Here is a 20708-nt window from a genome sequence, read left to right on the forward strand (position 1 = left end):
TGGCTGGCTCCGCCTCCTGTGGCAGCCATTTTGTGGCAGCCATTTTGTTACTGTGCCCATCATACTGTGTCAGAATTCCAAATGTGCCCACAGGCTTAAAAAGGTTGGGGACCCCTGGTCTACTCTGACTGGCAGTGGCTCTCCGGGGACTCTGAGGTCTTGCACATTACTGAGGTCTTGCACATTACTGACGATGCTGAGGACTGAACGTGGGACCCTCTGCATGCAAAGCAGATGCTCTAGCAATGTCACTGTGTGAAATTTAAGTACAAACCTAACCATCTTACCGGAATCAGTACACCACTCTCAATTCCAAGGTGGATGAATGAGAGTTTATAAATGAAGTATATACCCTTAACCCCATACAGATGGGAAAAAATGGTAAGAGATTCTAGATCTAAAGCCATTGCCAAGCTGTAAGGTATTGTTAGGTCTCCAAACTGGGATCAGGTAGGATAGCAAAAGTATCTGCTGGGCCTAGGCTTCAAGAAGAAAAACGGAAGGAGCAAGCGATCGCTGTACAAGCCATTTTAGTGCTTAGGAAGGATTGCCCTCCAGTGACCAGCAAGCTTGATGGATATTAAGCAAAGTGGAATCTGTTAGACTGAGGTCACAACAGCAGGGCTGTTGGATGTTACTTAAGCAGAAACAACAGGAGACAGAGTCCAGGACAGCAAAACATTCTTCTTCACTGTCTGAGAGTTTATCCCTGTTTCTTCTAACTATGAAGATACAAATGGGAACCAGAAAGCATACATTTTCTAATTTATTTTATCCTTTAAACATAGCTTATTTTTCCTCTTGCAAGACTGGGGAGCTTCTAAATATGAATGAGCTGTGTGCAAAATGGGCAGTGAATACTGAGAAGCTCACAATTCAGAACTGTTTATAGAGTAGAACAGAGAAAGGGAAAACAAAACAAATCTTCTTTTCAAATAAAAGTTCCCACTCCTTTTGATCAGCCCAGATGGGAGTTCAGAGGCTCCCAACTGTTTCTGCAAATGAAGCCTCCTTTTTATGGTTCTTTTCCTCAAGCAGGGTTAAGGCTGCGTATGGAAGAAGCAAAGTAGGAAATGTCTGGGGCATAATATGATTATGAGCAATTTACTTTAAACGTGTATATTGATTTACAATCCTGTGGGGGGACATGAAATACCATTGCTGTTGGTTGTCCCTTTGCCACCAACCCTGCACAGTTCATGGAGAGCTGTAATTTCTCCAGACATAATACTAAAAATTGCCGCGGGAAGAGTTATAACAAATAACTGTTGCAGCACCAGGTGATGTATACGCTGCAAGCAGAACTTGTCGATAATGCCGGAGTGTCACAAGGGTTGCAGCTATGAGTTAATATATGAAGCCTTGCCTTGTTCAACCCTACAGAAAGAAACATAAGGCCAGGAAAACACACTTCACTTGTAGAGTTGCCAGATTCCTCCTCACAATCAGCAGGAGGTTTTGGGGGCAGAGCCTGAAGAGGGTGGGGTTTGGGGAGGGGAGGTACTTCAATGCCATAGAGTCCAATTGCCAAAGTGGCCATTTTCTCCAGGGGAACTGATCTCTATCGACTGGAGATCAGTTGTAATAGCAGATCTCCAGCTAGTTTTTGGAGGTTGGCATCCCTATTCACATCCCACTGAACAAATTTGACTATGGAGTAAGGAAGAAATGTAAATCCACCCCATCTCCTCTCATGTGGTCCTGCCAGCTCACCAAGGGCCAAACTACATGAGCCTTTTAACAAGTTTGGCCCAGGATTCACTTTGACCGCAACCACACAGCAGCTGCAGGGCATGCCGTTTTAAAAGTCTGTGAGAGCCTGATTCAGTCTGAGCCCATGTATGGGAGAGGATAAAAACAGTTAGGCATTGCTCCTGATATTCCTGTCCATGCACAGCCACAGGCCAAGAGTGTTCCAGGCAGGGTTGCTAACAGCCACCACTGGCTCCCTGACAATGACTTTCCTCCAGGGCCAGCCATGCGTCATCCAGGCCCAACCCAAACATAATGGGAAAGCAAATCCCTCGAGTGGTCCAGCTCCCTGGGCCAATCAGGGTGACCACAGCCTCTGAAATTGTCTTCCTCTCTCTTAGCTGCCCTGGTTCCAAATCATACACAAGGCACGACAGACCTACCCAGAGCCCTGCATGAACTGGGCTTGTGCCACAGAATCCCCTGCAGCGCTCTGAGAGTCTGAGGCAGGCAGGCAGGGATGTGGGAAGGGTTATCTGAAAGTACAGAAGTTGAAAACCTCAGATTTGGGGAACGCTCAGCATTTAGAGAGATTTGCCAGTAAGGGAATTAACTGCACCATGGACAGGAAAGTGTAAACCCTTCTATGTGGGTGAGCAGGGAAACAAACATGTATTTGTTACATGCCTCTCTCCATGAAGCTGACAGCATAGGAAGCTGCCTCGCACCAAGTCATGCAATTAGACCATCTAGCTTCACCTGGCCCAGTACTATCTATACTGGACAACAATGGCTGTGCTGGATCTCAGGTGCAAAAAGGCGCTCTACAGAAGAGCCACAGACATATGTAGCTGCCAGACTATCAGTCCATGTAGTCCAGAGTTGCCTGCTCCCACTGAACAGCAGCTCACCAGGCTCTACTGAAACTTGCTGTTGGAGACCATTTAACTGAAGATGCCAAGGATTAAACCTGAGACCTTCTACAAGCAAAGCCGTGCTCTCAGCCACAGACCCTCCCCACCAAAACAGCCATAATTCTACCCAAATGTTCAATGGGAAATGGTCGAAGAGTAAGGAACTTGCCTGGGTAACTGGGTTTGATTGAAGATCCCACGGTAAGCACTAAAAATCCACAGAATCAGATACAGGCATTACTGGCCGATACAGCAAGCTACAAACTGTTTTTTTTAAAATAAATAAATAAATAAATAAAGTATGACCTCTATATTTAATCCAGCTATTTCTCTCTATCTCCAAAGGAGTAGTTTAACCTGTGTTTAAAATACCCAACAAAGGTGAACCGACAGGGCTCCCCTCCCGGGAAATGACAAAAGGCTTTGGCTGGGCTTCTGATGAATTAATCCTATTAACATTTTCAACATCTGCCCAAGAGTGCTTTATTTTGACAGCCACATTAAGTGGCTCCCTTTGTCTTTAAATGCTGCTTTTGATCAAACTTATTAAAATATATTTCACCAGGTCAGGAAATGAGTGCAGTGCAGGCTCAGTAGTGGCACGCATAATGAGGCTGTCATTAAAGAGTCTATTATGGGATTCCTGGCACAGGAGCAGACAAGTACCAAGGTCTTGAAGCAAGGGGGAGGGGCATGAGGCAGAATTCTCTGAAGTCGGGTTAGGATATTACACCTTTCCACATTTTCAAACTCGTGATGCCCTTTCATTGGTAGATAGACCTGTAAAATGGGGCTGGGAGCAGGGCTGCTGTCAGAAGTGGGCCTGATTGGACACCTGCGGAAGCCCACCACCCGGCAAAGGGCCCAGCTCCAACTGGAGATGCTGGATGGATCTCCCATTTCCAAAAGAGAAAAAAGCCAGGCAGCAGTGAAGGAAGCAGTCTGCAAGAGCTCTGCAGGCTCCACTCATCCAGGAAATGGGAGATGGTACCTATGATGTAGAAGTTGCTTCTGAGATGATCTCATGTTGTGCTTGGAGGAGCACAGCCCTGTCTTTTTTGCGTTCCTTTTGAAGATCTGCCAACACTGATGGGGGAGCCACAATTGGGGCAGGGGAACTACAAGGAACCCACAGTGGGGAAGTCTATGTGCCTAGGAACCCATAAAAACCTGCAATTAATCCCACACAGCTATCTGGTTACAACTCTGGGGGAGAAAACAGGCACAAGAAGGGTTAGGGGGCAACAGAGGCAATTCCTCTGGCAACATGCCTGTTGGCAAGACCTAGAAGAACATGCCACCCAAGAATGATGCTGGTGTGAAACTCCAGTTGTTTGGCTGCGTGACAACCCTTGCAAACAGTTCTGTAAACATTACTAGCCCACCATAGATATACCAGCTTCCCTCCACCCAAACCATTTGGGCCTCAAGAAGAAATGGATCAAGATTGTACAATTTTCCTGACACATTACTTGAAGGCAATTCTTATTTGCCACAAGTAACTGGCTATTTACAAGTGAGATGTAATATTAGTAGTGATTATTCACAAATCCTTACCTTGATTAATCTAATCAAATCTCATCTCAGGCAGGTCATTTCTGCTTGCAATTTTACAGAAAAGGAAATCAGAGAGATTGGCATGATTCGGATGTAACGGCAAACTATGGCTTGCCATCAAGTGAATGAGCCAGGAGGATCCTGGAAAGAAAGGGACTGAAAAACAGCAGGCAATCCAATACTTTGTATAAATCTATGGTGGGATTACATTTAGAATACTGTGTAGAGTTCTGATTACCACCTTCTCAAAAGCAAAAGGGGCAAGCAAATGATCAGGGTGTTGGAGCACCTCCCCTATGAAAAAAGGCTCAGGAGTTCAAGGCTTAATATTTGCTGCAATGTTATTGTGTTACAAATGGACATTGTGATTTGTCTCTGATTTAGTATCCCTGGGTTAGTATTGCAGTCACCTCTGCCACAGTGCCACCTCATTTGCATGTAGGCCTATGTGTATGGATCTCGTGCTGTATAACGTAATTTAGCGTATATGTTACGTCACTTAAACATTAGACCTACTGTAGTACTATTAATAGCAATGACATGATTATTGGATATATTTATACATTGTATATGAACCCAGGTATAGGGCTATGCATAGATTATTAGTGATTGAACCTGAGATTCAATCACAGTATTGAACACTTGTATGGTAATCATGTAGTGGTTATTTAAGATTATGAATTTATGATGCAGTACTAATAACCAGGTATTGATAGTTTGTGAATATATGAATGGATAAGCTTTTTAATTGTGCAAGTTGAGAAAATTGTTGAATGTAGACCGGTAGACTTATACATAGATTTACTTTTTTATTCCTGTGAGTGGTTGTCGTAGGGGCCCCAGAACATTGGTTTGCCCAGGGGCCCATAATGCTCTTAAGACGGCCCTGCTGGCTAGAATTTGGATGGGAAACCTCCAAGGAACACCAGAGTGGTGATGCGGAGGCAGGCAATGGTAAACCACCTCTGAACATCTCTTGCCTTGAAAACCCTACGGGGTTGCCATAAATCAGCTGTGACTTGGCAGCACACACACACAAAATCCCAATAATGCAAGACTTCCAGGCCAATGGGGGTCAGATTATATCATCACACTAGGTGAATACAGACTGAAAGTGAAGACAGATGTAACATAGAAGAGAGTGAAGACAGATACAATATACAAAGAACACTTAACTGTGCAACACAGAGGCCTGATTTAAGTGTGATAGTGGCTAAAGCAAAAGTTCTCTTTTGTGGGACTTTGAGCCCAGTGTCTTTTTCAGCTAAACACGCTGCATATCTGCTTTACAGAGGCAACAGGCCCGGTTTAAAAAAGACACGGAGAGTACAAAGGAGAGTGCTTTTGCTTTGGCCAGCATGATGTTTAAATCAAGCCTCCATCATGAGAGTGACCCAGTTTCCTCCTAGCTTTACAAATGAAATGACAGATGCCTATACCTAATGCCGGTTGTGGGTTTTTCTCAAGTGCTTCAGGCACACTGTCCACCGCCATATAAAAGTTCATGAATGTGTATGTTGATTCATCACTTAATTTTTAAAGGAAATAAAGCAACAGTGCTGTGAGGACTGAGGGGAAATGTCCTGAGAGCCTCCTGGGGGCAGCCAGCAGCACCATGCAGAGTTGGCTTCTGCTGCAAAGTTCCAGAGCTTGACCCTGGCAAAGAAAGGTCTGGATGTGTGGAAAAATGGTTCTGTGGCAAACAATCAGCTGCATGGCTGTAAAAGCCCACCCCAGAAAGTTACCACTTTGTCCTAGGATATTGGGGTCTTAGTAGACCAAACACTGAACATGAATCAGCAGTGTGATGCGGTAGCTAAAAAGGCAAATGTGATCGTGGGCTGCATCAACAGAAGTATACTGTCCAGATCACGCGAAGTGATGGTATCACTTTACTCTGCTCTGGTTAGACCTCACCTAGAGTATTGTGTTCAGTTTTGGGGCACCACAATTTAAGAGGGATGTAGACAAGCTGGAATGTGTCCAGTGGAAGGCAACAAAGTTGGTGAGGGGTCTGGAGATCAAGTCCTATAAGGAAAGGTTGAAGGAGCTGGGTATGTTTAGCCTGAAGAGGAGAAGACTGAGAGGGGATATGATAACCATCTGCAAGTACTTGAAGGGTTGTCATATAGAGGATGGTGCCGAGTTGTTTTCTGTTGCCCCAGAAGGTCGGACCAGAACCAATGGGTTGAAATTAAATCAAAAGAGTTTCTGTCTAGAATTTTCTAACAGTTAGAGTGGTTCCTCAATGGAACAGGCTTCCTCTGGAGGTGGTAAGTGCTCCTTCCCTGGAGGTTTTTAAGCAGAGGCTAGATGGCCATCAGGAGCCCCGTGGCACAGAGTGTTAAGCTGCAGTACTGCAGTCAAAAGCTCTTCTCACGACCTGAGTTCGATCCCGACGGACGTCAGTTCCAGGTAGCCAGCTCAAGGTTGACTCAGCCTTCCATCCTTCCGAGGTCGGTGAAATGAGTACCCAGCTTGCTGGGGGTAAAGGGAAGATGACTGGGGAAGGCACTGGCAAATCACCCCGCAAGCAAAGTCTGCCTTGGAAATGTCGGGATGTGACGTCACCCCATGGGTCAGGAATGACCCAGTGCTTGCACAGGGGACCTTTACCTTTACCTAGATGGTCATCTGTCAGCAATGCTGATTCTATCTCTCAGATCATGAGAGGAAGGGCATCTTGGCCATCTTCTGAGCATGGAGTAGGGGTCACTGGGTGTGTGTGGGGGAGGTAGTTGTGCAGGGGGTTGGTCTAGATGACCCTGGTGGTCCCTTCCAACTCTATGATTCTATGATTACTGCCCTATCTGGAATAGCACTTTAGACAGACTGGGTTCCAGTGAAAATTCAGCATGACAGTGTGTCTCATTAATTCATGCTGTTCTGAGAATCAGCAGCAGAGAAAGCCCCCCTCTGTTCTCTGGGCACACACGTGCCTGCTGGATGCTGCTTTGCTCCAGCAAACATTTTTACACATTCAGCAGCTGCCTCTGCCATGTCTTCAAAGCAGAAATTATTACTATGAAGGAGCAAGGGGCAAATTCCACCTGGCCTCATTCAGAATAGGCCTAACAGAACAAATTATTGAAAAGAAATCATTTCCATGTGCTTCCCCTTTTGAATTAGGCCTTGCTATGTGCCTGATGGCACTGGGGCCTGGAATCCTGCCTGTCTCCAACCCCCACTTCAAGTCCTTCTCACCACAACTGGATATGTAGTGGGGGGTGGGAATGAATGTCTTCTGGTGTTTCACATACAACGTTCAAAACTACTCATCTCAGATCTCTGCAGAACCCTGCAAGTATTACAATTTGAGGGCTTGCAAAAAAATTTCCCCTGTAACTGAACCTCAGTGTGGTTGTACTCTAATAATGTCTTATTGCTCTACAGCTCATGACCCATAATTTGCCAATGGTTTTGATTCCAAAAATATGTCAACTTGGACCGGATTCTCATGAAGTGGCAACCCTAAATCTGGGCTGTTCCAGTTCAGATTACAGATATGGGCAGACATGACTGGATTTCCCCCCATAAAAAAAGCAATTCCTACACATGGGAAAGTTATATGCCAGGCAGAAGGACCAGACAATGAAAGAAGGGGCATGTGATCACACAAACTCCCACCTGCAGCTTGAAGAGGTTCAGATCAGATATACATTGATGATAACATGAGAATCAGGAAGTCCACACGCTGAGTAAGTTATAACATATTGCCAGCTTTGTGATTCAATAAAATGTCATTAGGGTCCGATTGCAAAGGGCAAAGCTGTGTGTTATGTTTCATTCATACAAATGAAAGGAAGTGGGGAAATGATGTCACCCTAAGCATTTTGTATCACTAGATGCGAGAGAGGATGCAGGACTCCTGTTTTTGCAGGATTCTGTAACATCTAGTTCTGGCTTGGGCTAACTGAAGGAGGTAACCAAGGAAAGACAACCACTGCCAGGTGCTTCATCATTACATTGCGGGCTGAGACTGAGAGTACCCCAAGCATCTTACACCCCAGTCTGACACACAAAGTGTGAGTTTGGCACCAAGTAAAGTATTTTTATTACCATCTTTTATTTCATGATAACCTTTTATATTATGACCTTTTAATGATGTTGGGTTTACTGCTATGGGAGGTTTCCCATCAAGCTGCCATGCAGCTGAGAAAGGCCTACAGAAAATGCTTATAAAACCCTTATTACTGCCAATGCAAGGCGTTTAGGGAAAACTAAACAAGCACTTACATGGTTAGTTGAAGGAACCCATAGAAAACTAATCAGAAGCAATAAGAAGGGGATTTGCAAAATTGCTCAGGGTTGTTCAAATGTCATTGGAAATCAACTAGCAAGTTCTACCATTGTAGTAAAACACCCTTTATCAGATTCATGGCTAGGAGAAACATTTACTTAGTAGAAAATGTTGTATTCTCACCCCATTAGCCCCACTTTTGCTGGAACATTTGGAATGACCCCCCTCACACCCACACTCACCCCTCAAGGGATTTGAGGGGAAATGATGGATCAGTTTTGATCATACATTGATCTCTAGTAATTTTATTTTATATTATCCATTTTTATTACTGTACACGTTGCTGCAGCTGATCTGATCTGCTTTTTATTAGTATTTATTAGAACTTCTGCTTTGATCATTGTGCCAGGTGTTTTGTTTGATATATACAACTTGTAGCTGTTTTATTTATTGGATTTTATACTTTTTCATAAGTCTCCATGGGATTTAAAACTAAAAAACTTCGCTAACAGCATATCAGAAAAAAAGAGATACAATAAGATTGGATGCGGTATGGTCACATACAATAAGTAAAATAGAGAAATTTCGTAAATAAGGGTGGGAAAGAGGAATGCGTTGTGCTCAGTCAGGACATAATGATGAATATGAAGACATAGAAATAAGCTGTAGCATGGGAGACTTGATCTTATTTTGTTATGTGTATATATATATAGATATAGATATATATTGTATTTTAAATTACGAAGACTGTCAGTAATTCTGCTTTTTTTAGTTGTTGTTATTGTCGTTGGTTTCCCCCCCCCCAATAAATTTTTTAAAATAACTTAAAAACTTCAAGCAGGGTTCTGGAATATCTCTGAGGGCTGTGGCAATGACCGGATTCTCTGAGTGACCACTGCCTTCATGTTCCGCTTTTGCGTTTCCCACAAGCACCTGATTGGCTACCAAAGGGAACCGGATGCTCAACTCAGTCTCCGGATCCAGCAAAACTCTTCAGATGATCTTATAATTGCTCACTTGCTGCAGTAGGGCGACCAGGCAGCTTCCCAGATCAAAATGTTCCATCTCAGCTTTTCCAATAATTTTTATTTTGGAGGAAGATAAAACCTTGGTCAGAGCAGGCTCCATATATGCCATCACTTTCAACCTGGTATGCATCATTCTTACACTGGCAGCTGTGCCAAAATGAGGACATTGGGGGGGGGGATGTTGAGGTCATATGAGCAGTATGTCACATGACAGCCTTTCCTTCCCTTTTCTCCTGGGGGGCACACATTAAAATGGATTTATTTTTTAAGAGTTCTAATTTTCATTTATGAATGAATGAGTGGAGAGAAACAGATTTTTCCATCCAGACCACAGAGCAGCTAAGAAGAAGTACTGCTTCTGGAGGATGCGCACTTTGCATGGAGGCTGAGCTCTCCAGGGAAAACCAAACCAATCTGCTTTGTAAAACGGAGTTTAATTAGGAACTTCATGGGTATTGTCTAAAATGAAGCATTGCCAGCAACACAAGCATTGAGACCTGCTTTTGCTCCACTTATGGGATGAGAATGTCATCTGGATGCCCGTGTTTGGGTTTCACAAGCTCATGCACAAGAGAAACAAAGTTTTGAATTGATTAAACAACATGGGGGGATTTCCCCCCTGGCCTGTGTCATTTCATCTCACACTGATGGAAATTAAAATGGAAGGGTCTGACGAATGATAATTAAACTCACTCTGGCTGATTTAATATGCACTTTGAAAAACCATTTTATGCCATGCAGATGTTGCCAGTACTTTTTAGGTAAACAAAGGGGGAAGAGGATACACAGCCAGAAGGATTTGGTCAGAATTTGAGCAGGCAGCAGTGAAGTGGAAAAGAGAGCTAAGCAAAGGCTTCAGATCTATACAAATGAATCAAAGTTAAGATAGCTGACTGGACTAGAAAGAGCCAAAGGCAACTTTTTCCTGCACAATGAAGTCACGATCACCAACCCTGCAGAAAATCGACATGGTGGCATGCATGCTGCTCCCATTCATTTCAGTGGGGCTTTGCTAAGGCTAGATGACCTATTCCCAAGGCAGCTGCGGTTGACTACATTGCACCAAGAGTCAAAATACTATACCACGTAGACTGAGAAAATGTGGGTTTTACTCTAGATTGAATTAAAGAAGAATGGTGCTGAATTAAGAGACATTCAGAGGTACTTTGCCATTGCTTGCCTCCGCATCACACCCTTGGTATTCCTTGGAGGTCTCCCATCCAATTACTAGCCAGGGTGAGAGTGTGTGACTGGCCCGAGGTCACCCAGCAAGCTTCCATGGCACAAGTGAGAATCTGAAACTGGGTTCCCCAAGCCCTAGCCTGACACCTTAACCACTACACCATCATGCTGGCTCTCATTGGAACAACCTAGCCTACTTGGGGGGGAATTGTTATGCCTTCTAAGCCAGTGGCCATCGCCACATGTTGTGGAATGGATGTGTGAAGTAATTTATTTGGTGTGTCCTGTATCCATTACCAGCCAGGTTCAAGTACCAAATACAAGTACTATGAGAAAAGAGAACACAATTTATCTTGCTCTCCATTTTAATATTTTTATAAACTTTTACCACGTGGTTCCTTCTTCATCTTTAGTCTTCTTTCACCTCAATCATTCTGGTTATTTTTTTCCTGTACTTTTTATCTCTAATATATTCTTTTGGAAAGGGGCTAACCATGGGCTGACCAAAAATCTTTAATGCTAGGTGGAATGGCATTCTGTAAGTGTTAGGGGCATGTACTAGATAGTGCCTATGACTTCTCTCAAACACCTGCATCTCCCATTCCCTATTTAATCATTGCATTTGATTTTTAAAAAATCTTTCAAGACTAAGCACTCCCTTACTGTACCACTCCAGTGCAGCACATACTTGTAGCCCTTTAAGAGTATAACAAGCAGTGAACAGACTATCTCTTCCCACCAAAAGCATTACAGAGGGATGGGATATTGTGCTACAGGTGCTGGGTCATTGCTAGTGCTTTTAAAGCACTAAAATCATTATTCTTTGTTACCTGGAAAGGCTGTTATTTCTTCAAAGTTAGCAAAAAACAGGAGTCCCTGTCCACCAAAACCATGACATTTAAAAGAAAGTCTTGTTTACAGCTGTTTTGGTCCTGTGAATTTTAATTCTTGGTATGTGCAACGGATACATCTTTCAGCTTTTTGCCCTGTAATTTCACTTTGCCATCGTGTTCTTAAAAACATATCCATGTAACCCATTTAGAAGTATCTGTGTGTCTATGGGGAGAGGCATAGCAGCCCAAAATTGTATGTAAAGATCCATCTTTCTGTGCTTGAACTGTCAACTAAAGCTGAGTTCAAAAAAAATCAGCCTATACATGAGCTTTGGTTTGCTTGATACAAGAAGAATCCCCACAACGTAGAGTGAAGGTCAAAACAGGTGAGACATACATTCATCATACATCAAACCTCTAATGGCATAAAAGAAGCAGGTTAAGGCAATACAGAACTTATCGGGTTCAATAAAATACAGTAGTAAAATACAATAGTAAAAAATAAAATACAGTAGTAAAAAAGTGTTATACAGGTATCATTTGCAATAGACAAGCTATTGCTTGTCAGTGCAGAGATTCATAGTTAAAAAATTTGCCAAATATTCGGCAACTGCTTCGGTCAAGTAGGGGCACTTATCGGCTAGTAAGAGTTGGGTGGTCCTCTTCACTGGGCCAGGGAAATTCATAATAATTGGGTCTATGAAGCGATTTCTTAGACTAGAAAAGGAGGGGCAGAGCAGTAAAATGTGAGTTAAAGAGTCAGGTTCAAGGAGGCAGTATTTGCATAATCTATCTTTAAATAGGATATTATGAAATCTCCCAAAAAGGAATGCTGAGGGAAAGACATTCACCCTGGCGAGCATAAAAGCTCGCCGATGGAGGGGACTGGTGATGTTTTGAATGTAAGGGGCTCCCCCTGGGGTATAGATCAATCTGTGAAAACTGGGGGAGCATGTCGTCCTGGAGCCTGCCGATATAATCTGTTCCTCAGTGTCCCTTATTCTTTGCCAGATGATAAAAAGGATATGGGACTTACCACAATTATATAGAGTCTAAATTAATTCCCAAGGAATTAATTTTCAGCCGAATATGCTGATACCACAGGGAGACGTAAGAATCTGTTAACATGTCGTACAATAAAGCGGAGGGATCAGAGCGGAAGTGGATACCTAGCCACAGCTTAATGGCGGCAATCCAAGCTCTTGTGGATGGAAGATGGAGGCCAAACTCTTTGCAAAGAGTGTAAAGGTTAATCGAACTGGGAAAACCCAGTATTCGCCGCAAAAAGAAGGTCAAGCTGTGGTCAACATCCAAAGTAAGGGCTTGGATCAAAACGAGGGCTCCATAGAGTAATTGATTGGAGACTTTCGACATGTAAATCTGAATCGCTGCAGGGGCAAACTGATGTCCGTCTTTATAGTGAAAGCGTGCCACCGCTTGGGATTGACTTCTTGCTGCAATGGTTGCTGCCTTCTGGTGGTGTGACCAATTGAGGTTGTAATGAAAAAGGAGGCCCAGGTATCTGAAGGACTTGACTTGTTCGACTGAATTACCGTCGATTCTCCATGTATGGCACTTCCAGGTTCTAGAAAAAATCATAATCTTTGATTTCTCAGAATTGATGATTAAGTCATTCTGTGAACAGAACACAGAGAAGGCGGATAAAAGCCGTTGGAGGCCAATTTTAGTGATGGATAGGAGAACGGCATCGTCTGCACAGAGCAGAAGGGGAACTGGTAAGGAGTTCATCCTAGGTGCAAAGTTTTCAGACGTAAATAAGTAAGATGGTAAGTCCGACAGAAACAGATTAAATAAGGCCGGAGTGAGTAGGCAGCCCTGCTTCACTCCTTTGGAAATGGGGAATTTTTCAGACAATTGGCCGCTTTTGTCCAGCCTAACTTGGCAATTGTTCCCTGAATGGAGTTTGCGTATCAGAAAAAGTAGGCGTTTGTCCATCCCTAGGCTAGCAAGTTTCTCCCACAGGAGGCTTCTGTTGACTGAGTTGAAAGCCCCGCGAAGATCGATGAAAGCTGTGTAAAGTTTGCCCTTGAGGTGGTAGGAATACTTTTCCACCAAGAATGAGAGGACAAGGGCATGATCCATGGAAGAATGGCCGTGACAAAACCCAACTTGTACTTTGCCTGGCAGGTTATTTTTTGTGCATCCACTCGTTCAGGCGGCTTAACAAATGCTTTGAATATAATTTCCCCATAGTTGATAGTAGGCTTATAGGACGGTAATTGCCCGGGACATTAGCGTTCCCTTTTTTGAAAATTGGGACTATGATGGAATTTAACCAGGATTCTGGGAGTATCCCAATATGGTCAATAAGAGTGAATAGGTGGGCTAATGGTTCAGCCCACCATTCAGGGTTATTTTTTATCAGCTCCAGAGAGATACCATCAGAACCAGGGGCCTTACCTGACTTCATAGAGGCCAAAATGGCCACAATATCCTCTTTGGACACGGGGGGGGGGGGCATTGAGAGGTATCGAAAGGGATTTGGAGGTCTTGCAGTAAGTCTGTCGGTAGGGGGGCTGTAAATAGTTTAGAGAAATGTCCGATCCAAACTGAGGCATGAATTGGAGGGGATTGTTGGGCAGGGGCAGAGTATTGTCGCCCGGAGACTTCAGCCCAGAAGGCCTTCATGTTCTTAGATTGGAGCGCCTGGAATAAACGGGACCACTTCACCAAAGCTAAAGCATGTTCTTTCTCTTCAAATAGCCGCAGGCATGATTTTTTGGCCTCAAAATAAGTAGTTAATAATTCAGTTGAATGGTGTAGGCTGAGTTGATGGAAGAGGGATCGTAAGTTCTTTTTGGAGTTCCAGCATTCTATGTCGAACCAAGAGGAGGAGCTATTATACTTTCTCTGGACATTGGGTGTTCTTGCGAGGCAGAGAATGGAGTTGATAGTGTCTTGGTATGCATTTAAAACCCTAGGTAGAGAATCATCAAAAGAGATGGTACATTTCAACTCCATAGCATGTTCTGAGATTGACCACTGGGAGAAAGCATCTCTCAGATTGCTTGACCATTTTAAACTATGGTGGAAAGAATGCAAGTTGTTCAAACTGTGAGCATCGAAGTGATGAGCATCCGTGGCGGGGGGGGGGCAAAGATAGTCAGCTGTGCAGGGAGGTGCTCACTTTCAGAGCGCGTTCCGATTGAGAGGTCGATCACCCTGGGGAGGGCATCAAGGGAAATCATGATGTAATCCACTACACTAGCGCCTCGAGGAGAGATAAATGTGAACTCCCCCGGAGTGTATCCCGGGGAGGAACCATTCAGGATCCTTAATTTGAGTCCAATGGTTAAGTCAATCAGAAGTGGGGCTGCACTATTAATGACCTGATCTTTAGAAATTCTTGGAGTCAGGAAAAGGGATGGGAACTGATCATCATTAATCCATGGTATGTAGGACGACACGACATCATTATTGGGGCCAAGTCTAGCGTTGAGGTCTCCTGCCAGAATAATAGAGGCTGATGGATAACTGGCAGTCAAAGAGTCCAAATATGTCCTCAGGGTTGTCCAAGCTAGGTTCCGTGATTTAATCGTGGGCATGGGAGGAATGTAAACGTTTATCACTAGGAAAAGGTCCAGCTGGTGACTGAGTAAGATGGCTTGAGACACTAGAAGGTGTGTGATTGGATCTTCTCAGTAATTGTTGAAGATAAATAGCCATTTCATGAAGCTCCAGTTTGGACTGGGATTATGATCCAGCATGGTTTCTCTAACCAAAACTACCTCCCTGCTGTTATTAACCCTTTAAAGACAAAAGACGAGTGCCAATCTCCCCCCCCCCCACATAAATGACTAAAAACAACATAGGGACAGGTGTATTTTCAATTAGCAGAACTGCATGCAGGCAGAAAGGCAAAGTCTCTTTTGAAGTTTATCTTTAAAAGGCAATAGGACATCTGTCTGGTCTAGTTTGGTCTAGTTTGGAGAGTGAATTCTTAGTAATTGTTATGAAAACCCTGTGCCCTACCTTGACTACTTCTATGTCCCACTGGTGGTATGTGTACCCTAAGTTGAGAACCACTGGTCTAGGGCAACATGGCATTACAAGTATGGTGAGGAGTGCATTACCTATGTGAGCTCACTGGGGAAATTAACTTGCCATGTGTGCCTTTAAGAAGCAAACCAGAGAATTCTGAACAGGGCTTTCTCCATGGTGGCTCCAGTCCATACCCTTCCAGCTCTCTCTCCAAACAGGTAGTCTAAAACCATCAGGATTCGAGAAAAGCTTGCTAGACGTTTTGCTGTAAAGATACTTTTTTACTTTAAGGGCATTAAAGTGGGAGAGAAGACGTTTGCTGGAGACTTTATTGTACCCTTTAAAATATGCGAGCGGTTCTAAAACCATATAGGGAAATTAAGAGTTTTCATCAGTAAATACTACTTTGAAATTCAAGGATGCCCTCATGCATGCTAACTGCAAGTATGCTTTTGAACAGGAAACAGCACCTTTGGGGAACATAAGGACACTGCGCCAGGCATTGAACATTTTAAATATATTTCCAGTCCGGGAATTACCCACTACCAAGGCCACCCTTGCTGGGTGTGAGAGAAGAGATGAGCAGCAGTGGACTAGGGCAGGGCTTTTGGGCCTGGTGCTTTTCTCTCCAGCCTTCCTCCATGAAGCCCAGAACAGGAGACATAGTTCTTCCTCACCCCCCTCCACAGTTTTATGCTTTGCAAAAAGGCAAGAGATTCACAGAAGGGGGGGCAGGTTGAGTGACCACTTGGATCAAGGCTGTGGGTGACGTCTAAGTGAGCAAGTCACAGTGTGCACAACAGAGAACTGCCTGTGGCTGCCGACTGACCAGAACAAACCAGCTATATCTGTTCTGGTTTCTAGACCTGTTGCCAGTAACACACATTGCCAGACTAGTTATTTCCACTAAGCTTATTTTTTGTGCTGGTCTGTGACCCCAGTCACATTTGAAACCACAGGTCTCCAGTCTACCAGGGCTTCTCCCACACCCACTGTAGGATCTACACCATGCCCTACCCAGGTTCCCAAATTTTCTGCTTCAATGATTGGCAGCTCACAGAGCTGCAATGTGCTGCAATGAGCTGTGGCTCATTGCAGCACAAAGAGGGGAGCCTTTCTGTGGGCCGTGGCTCAGCGGTAGAGCATGTGCTTGACATGCAGAAGGTCCCAAGTTCAAATCCCAGAATCTCTAGTTAAAGGGACTAGGCAAGTAGAGGATGTGAAAGACCTCAACCTGAGACCTTAGAGAGCCACTGCCGGTCTGAGTAGACAATACTGACTTTGATGGACCAAGGGTCTGATTCAGTATAAGGCAGCTTCATGTGTTCATGTGTACCAGTGAGAAAGTATGAAGAAGCTCTGCCAAAACAGCCAAGATCTGAAGTGAGAGGTTGGAGTCATTCCAATACTTTGTTTTGATGATGGACATGTAAGGCCAGTTTTCCTCTGGAAGTATCCTGAGATTCAAGAACAAACATAACTGCTACATATTCATCTACCCTTTTCGTACCTTACTTTCAAGCTACAGTGTGGGGCCCACTTTTTCCTGTCAATTTTATTCCTCATCTTAAAAGCCTTAAGAAAAGGAAAATGGTGGTAGAGCTGCTGTTGTTAAAAGCAACCCATAAGCTGAAAACAAAGGCAGTGAAGATCTCCCTCTGTCTGGTTCTTGTATTCTCTGCTTCCCACAATTTCAACAATATCAAAATATTTATGTCACCTGACATGCCTTTCTAGGACAGGAACTTGGCTTGTCATGGAAGCTACTGCTTGGCTACAGTTCATTTTTCTCAAAATAAGTGTAGAATGAGGCACTGCACTTTGATACAGCCAAAGGGAAGGACTGGAGATGTTTTATGTTTGAGAACACTGTAGAAATTGTGACCACCAGGGACATGATCATCCTAGAAGTTCTCTTGGTTTAAAAATCAGGCCAGAATCAGGCAAAAACAGTGAGCGAGATGGATCAGCAGGTGGAAGGACTCAGCAAATTTGTACAAACATACATTTTACCTCAGTGGTTCTCAAACTTTAGCAACTCCATTTTGATTTTAAAATTTTCTTGAATCCATACTTGCCCTTCCACAAACAAGATAGACCCCTTTAAAAGTGTGTGGTAAGGTGTGCATATCCCATGGAGGCCTCTATTTTCTAGTGTAATCAAAACAACATGGTAGGAACCACATCGAATACATTTTAAAAGCAAGTTTAAGAAAAATGTGTGTATTGTCTGCACATGGACTGAAAAATAAGTTGTCAGCTTTCCACCCACCGCCACTCATCTGGGTGGTGGGAGGAAATTCCTAGGTGAAATGGGGGGGAATGAGCACCCCCAGTGTGATGACACCACTTCCGGCATGAACTGGAAGTGACATCATTGTGGAAGATCAAAATTCTATTGTTAAAACCATAGAGTTTTGGGTGAATGCTAGACTCAGAGCATCACCCCTGGTGTGATGATATTACTTCTGGGTTGTGTCAGAAATGACCTCAGTGCTCAGGAGTTGCCAATTGAGCCCCCAATGGGAGTTCCCATCTCCCCTATCTCCCACTAGACAAGGTCAAGTCTCAGAAGGTAGCCAGTTCTATAAGGCCACAACGTCTAAAGCCCTGACCCAAGTTCGAATCAATCTCATGCCTTGATAGGGACTTTGCACCAGACACCAGACACCAGACAACTTCCTTGGTTAATAACTTCCAGCCAGAGGCTGCCTTAACAAAGTTGGAAGGAGCCTGGAAAAAGTTTCAGAGCTGCTCACAGAAACAGAATAATACCAGTGTCTCACAACACTTGAAATGCCAGTATTTAATTGACAAGCTGCTATCAACTATTATTGTCTAAGGGCACAGTAAAGTCTCTTGTGTTGTCTAGTGAAATTCTTGGCATTGTAAATTGTGTGAAAACTGGTAATTATGATTGACTGTATTTGGTCTGTACTTCCTCGATGCCAGACAATCAAGTAGGTTCCCAGGTCTCAGCTATTGGTTCCCAGCAACCAATTGCTGAATTTCCTGGGTACTGCTCTGAGGTGATTGGGAAGCTAGATGACTCCAGATAATGGCAGATCTATGAGCTCCCACCCTTCAAAAGAGAGGCAGTCTGATCCCATCCTCTTTCCTTGAGGTAGAGAGTCCTTGACACTACTCCTAGAATTGCTTTCCAAGGGATGTCCTTGGATCAGGCCAAGATATGCATTCTGGAGTTCTGCCCTTCCCAGGTGTGTGTGGGGCTCAGTTCAGATGGGGGCTTAGGTGGCCCTGTGCAGCTGCTGTTTGGCACATCTGGGAAATATAATATGTAACTCCCAATAGCACACATAACAGTTTCCCAGGTACGTCTAAGCTCCTCTCCCTGCATCGGAATTGGGCCTGTATATACCTGAGAAGCGCAGAACTCTTGAACACATCTCTTGACTTGACTCAGGGATGTCTCTAGGGTTGCCAGGTCCTTCTTCACCACCGGCGGGAGGTTTTTGGGGCAGAGCTTGAGGAAGGTGGGGTTTGGGGAGAGGAGGGACTTCAATGCCCTAGAATCCAATTGCTCAAGCAGCAATTTTCTCCAGCGGAACTGATCGCTATTGGCTGGAGATCAGTTGTAATAGCAGGAGATCTCCAGCTAGTACCTGGAGGTTAGCAACCCTAGATGTCTCTCAGGAAAGCATAATGTTAATTCCTGGGTGGACTCTGTTTCATGTTTCCTGGATGGACCGAAAAGGGCTCTCCAACATCCTGGAATATTTCATGAACCTCCAGGGGTCAACTGTCCCCAGTATGAGAAACACTGTTATATGGTACAAATTTCCCTTCCTGAATATAAAAATGAGTCAACCTTTTAAATGCTTAGTATTCCTGTTGTGGACTGTAGATACTCCAGTGGTTTCCCCCTCTCATCCCATTTTATAAAATATGTTTGTGCCCATGAGGGCTAGAAAACTTGCTTTTATTTTAAAATGAAAATTAGGACACTCAGAAGTCACCATGATCCATATGCTCTCACAATCTTGATGCTGTAACAATGAAGCAGATACAATTCTACTAACCTTTGTATACCCATTTTGTATTGGCAGTATAATACCTTGAACTAAAATACAACATTTTGTTTGTAGCAGAACATTCATGCATTGAACGGGAGTTGCTACACACTTAAATGATTGATCTAATATTTTCTCATACTGCTATTGGTACTGGTTATTTGGTACAACCAAATTGAAAGGGCAAGCTAAGAGAGCAGAAACACAGCTGGTCTATTGTAACAATTTATTATCATTTTCTCTACCTTAGTTGCTTACAGGAAACAAATGTCTTTAAAAAAACCACAGATGGGCTATTTACACAAAGAAACTAAAAGGAATGAAGAAAAAAACTATACAAGTTAAAATGCCTGCAAAATCATGCACTCTAGACCAAGATCCCAAATGCAAAGCGAGTCACAGCAAAAGAAAACCAAAAACCAAATTAAAAAGCCATACAAGTTTTAAAAGCCACAGCTTGCAGTAAAAGAAAGTAAAAAAACAAAACAAAACAATTATCACATCAAGCATAGTCAATCAAATGAACAGCACAGCTCTCTCTGCACAGACTTGGACATTTTAAACACATGTGGATTAAACAAACATGAAAAAAATGCATTACAGTTCTACTGTGAACATGCAACCAATTTCTCACAAACTTAGTGGGTAGAAGAGCTTTTCCTCTTTCTTTCTTTGTTTAAACATAGGAGTAAGCCCTTTTGTTACACAGCCTGGAAACCACTCTCTGTCAGGAGTGATGCACATGGAGATGGAGGGCTAACCAGAGGCAGTGACACGGCCTGGAAGTTCAACACCATGGTGTGATCCTGACTGCAGGGTTTATGCCACACCATGGCTGGCAGATACATCCGCATTGGCTCACTGGTTTGCACTCACCCTCCATACCAGAATTAGAAGCCCCAATCCAGTCACAATTTCCAATTTCACTTTAGGGGGCAAGAACAAATAATAGTGTCCCAGTTTTATGGGATGGGGAACAGAAACTGCCAGCCTGCAGAGTAACAGTGTTTCACAGTCCTTCATTAACTCAAGAAGCCAGAGGCCACATTGCATTGTTTCTGCTTCTTGACAAACTGTGGCTACACCCTCCAACCCCCCCTTTTCTTACCCCTAAGGTCATGTTTGGGTTGCTGGAGTGTATGAGAGCACTTTTAGAGCAGCACGCTGGGCAGGGGTACAGTGCTTGAGAGCGTGCTGTGTGAATTTCCCAGGAGGATGGTTTTGGAGCA

At 43.7% G+C, this 20708-nt stretch overlaps 1 protein-coding gene across 16 annotated transcripts in view; it reads right to left on the minus strand.

Moving 5' to 3' along the window:
* MSI2 (musashi RNA binding protein 2) overlaps positions 1-20708 on the minus strand; it is a 565100-nt gene that overhangs the window by 66284 nt on the left and 478108 nt on the right. For 6 of the 16 annotated variants that reach the window (XM_056864848.1, XM_056864861.1, XM_056864858.1 and 3 more), the window contains exon 11: positions 2776-2814. The exons of the other annotated variants lie outside the window; for them this stretch is intronic. In XM_056864848.1, the coding sequence (XP_056720826.1) occupies positions 2776-2814 (39 nt within the window). The remainder of the gene's footprint in view (positions 1-2775; positions 2815-20708) is intronic. 16 annotated transcript variants of the gene reach the window in all.

Source organism: Euleptes europaea, chromosome 19, assembly GCF_029931775.1.
Source record: "Euleptes europaea isolate rEulEur1 chromosome 19, rEulEur1.hap1, whole genome shotgun sequence".
In the NCBI taxonomy this organism is placed as follows: domain Eukaryota; kingdom Metazoa; phylum Chordata; class Lepidosauria; order Squamata; family Sphaerodactylidae; genus Euleptes; species Euleptes europaea.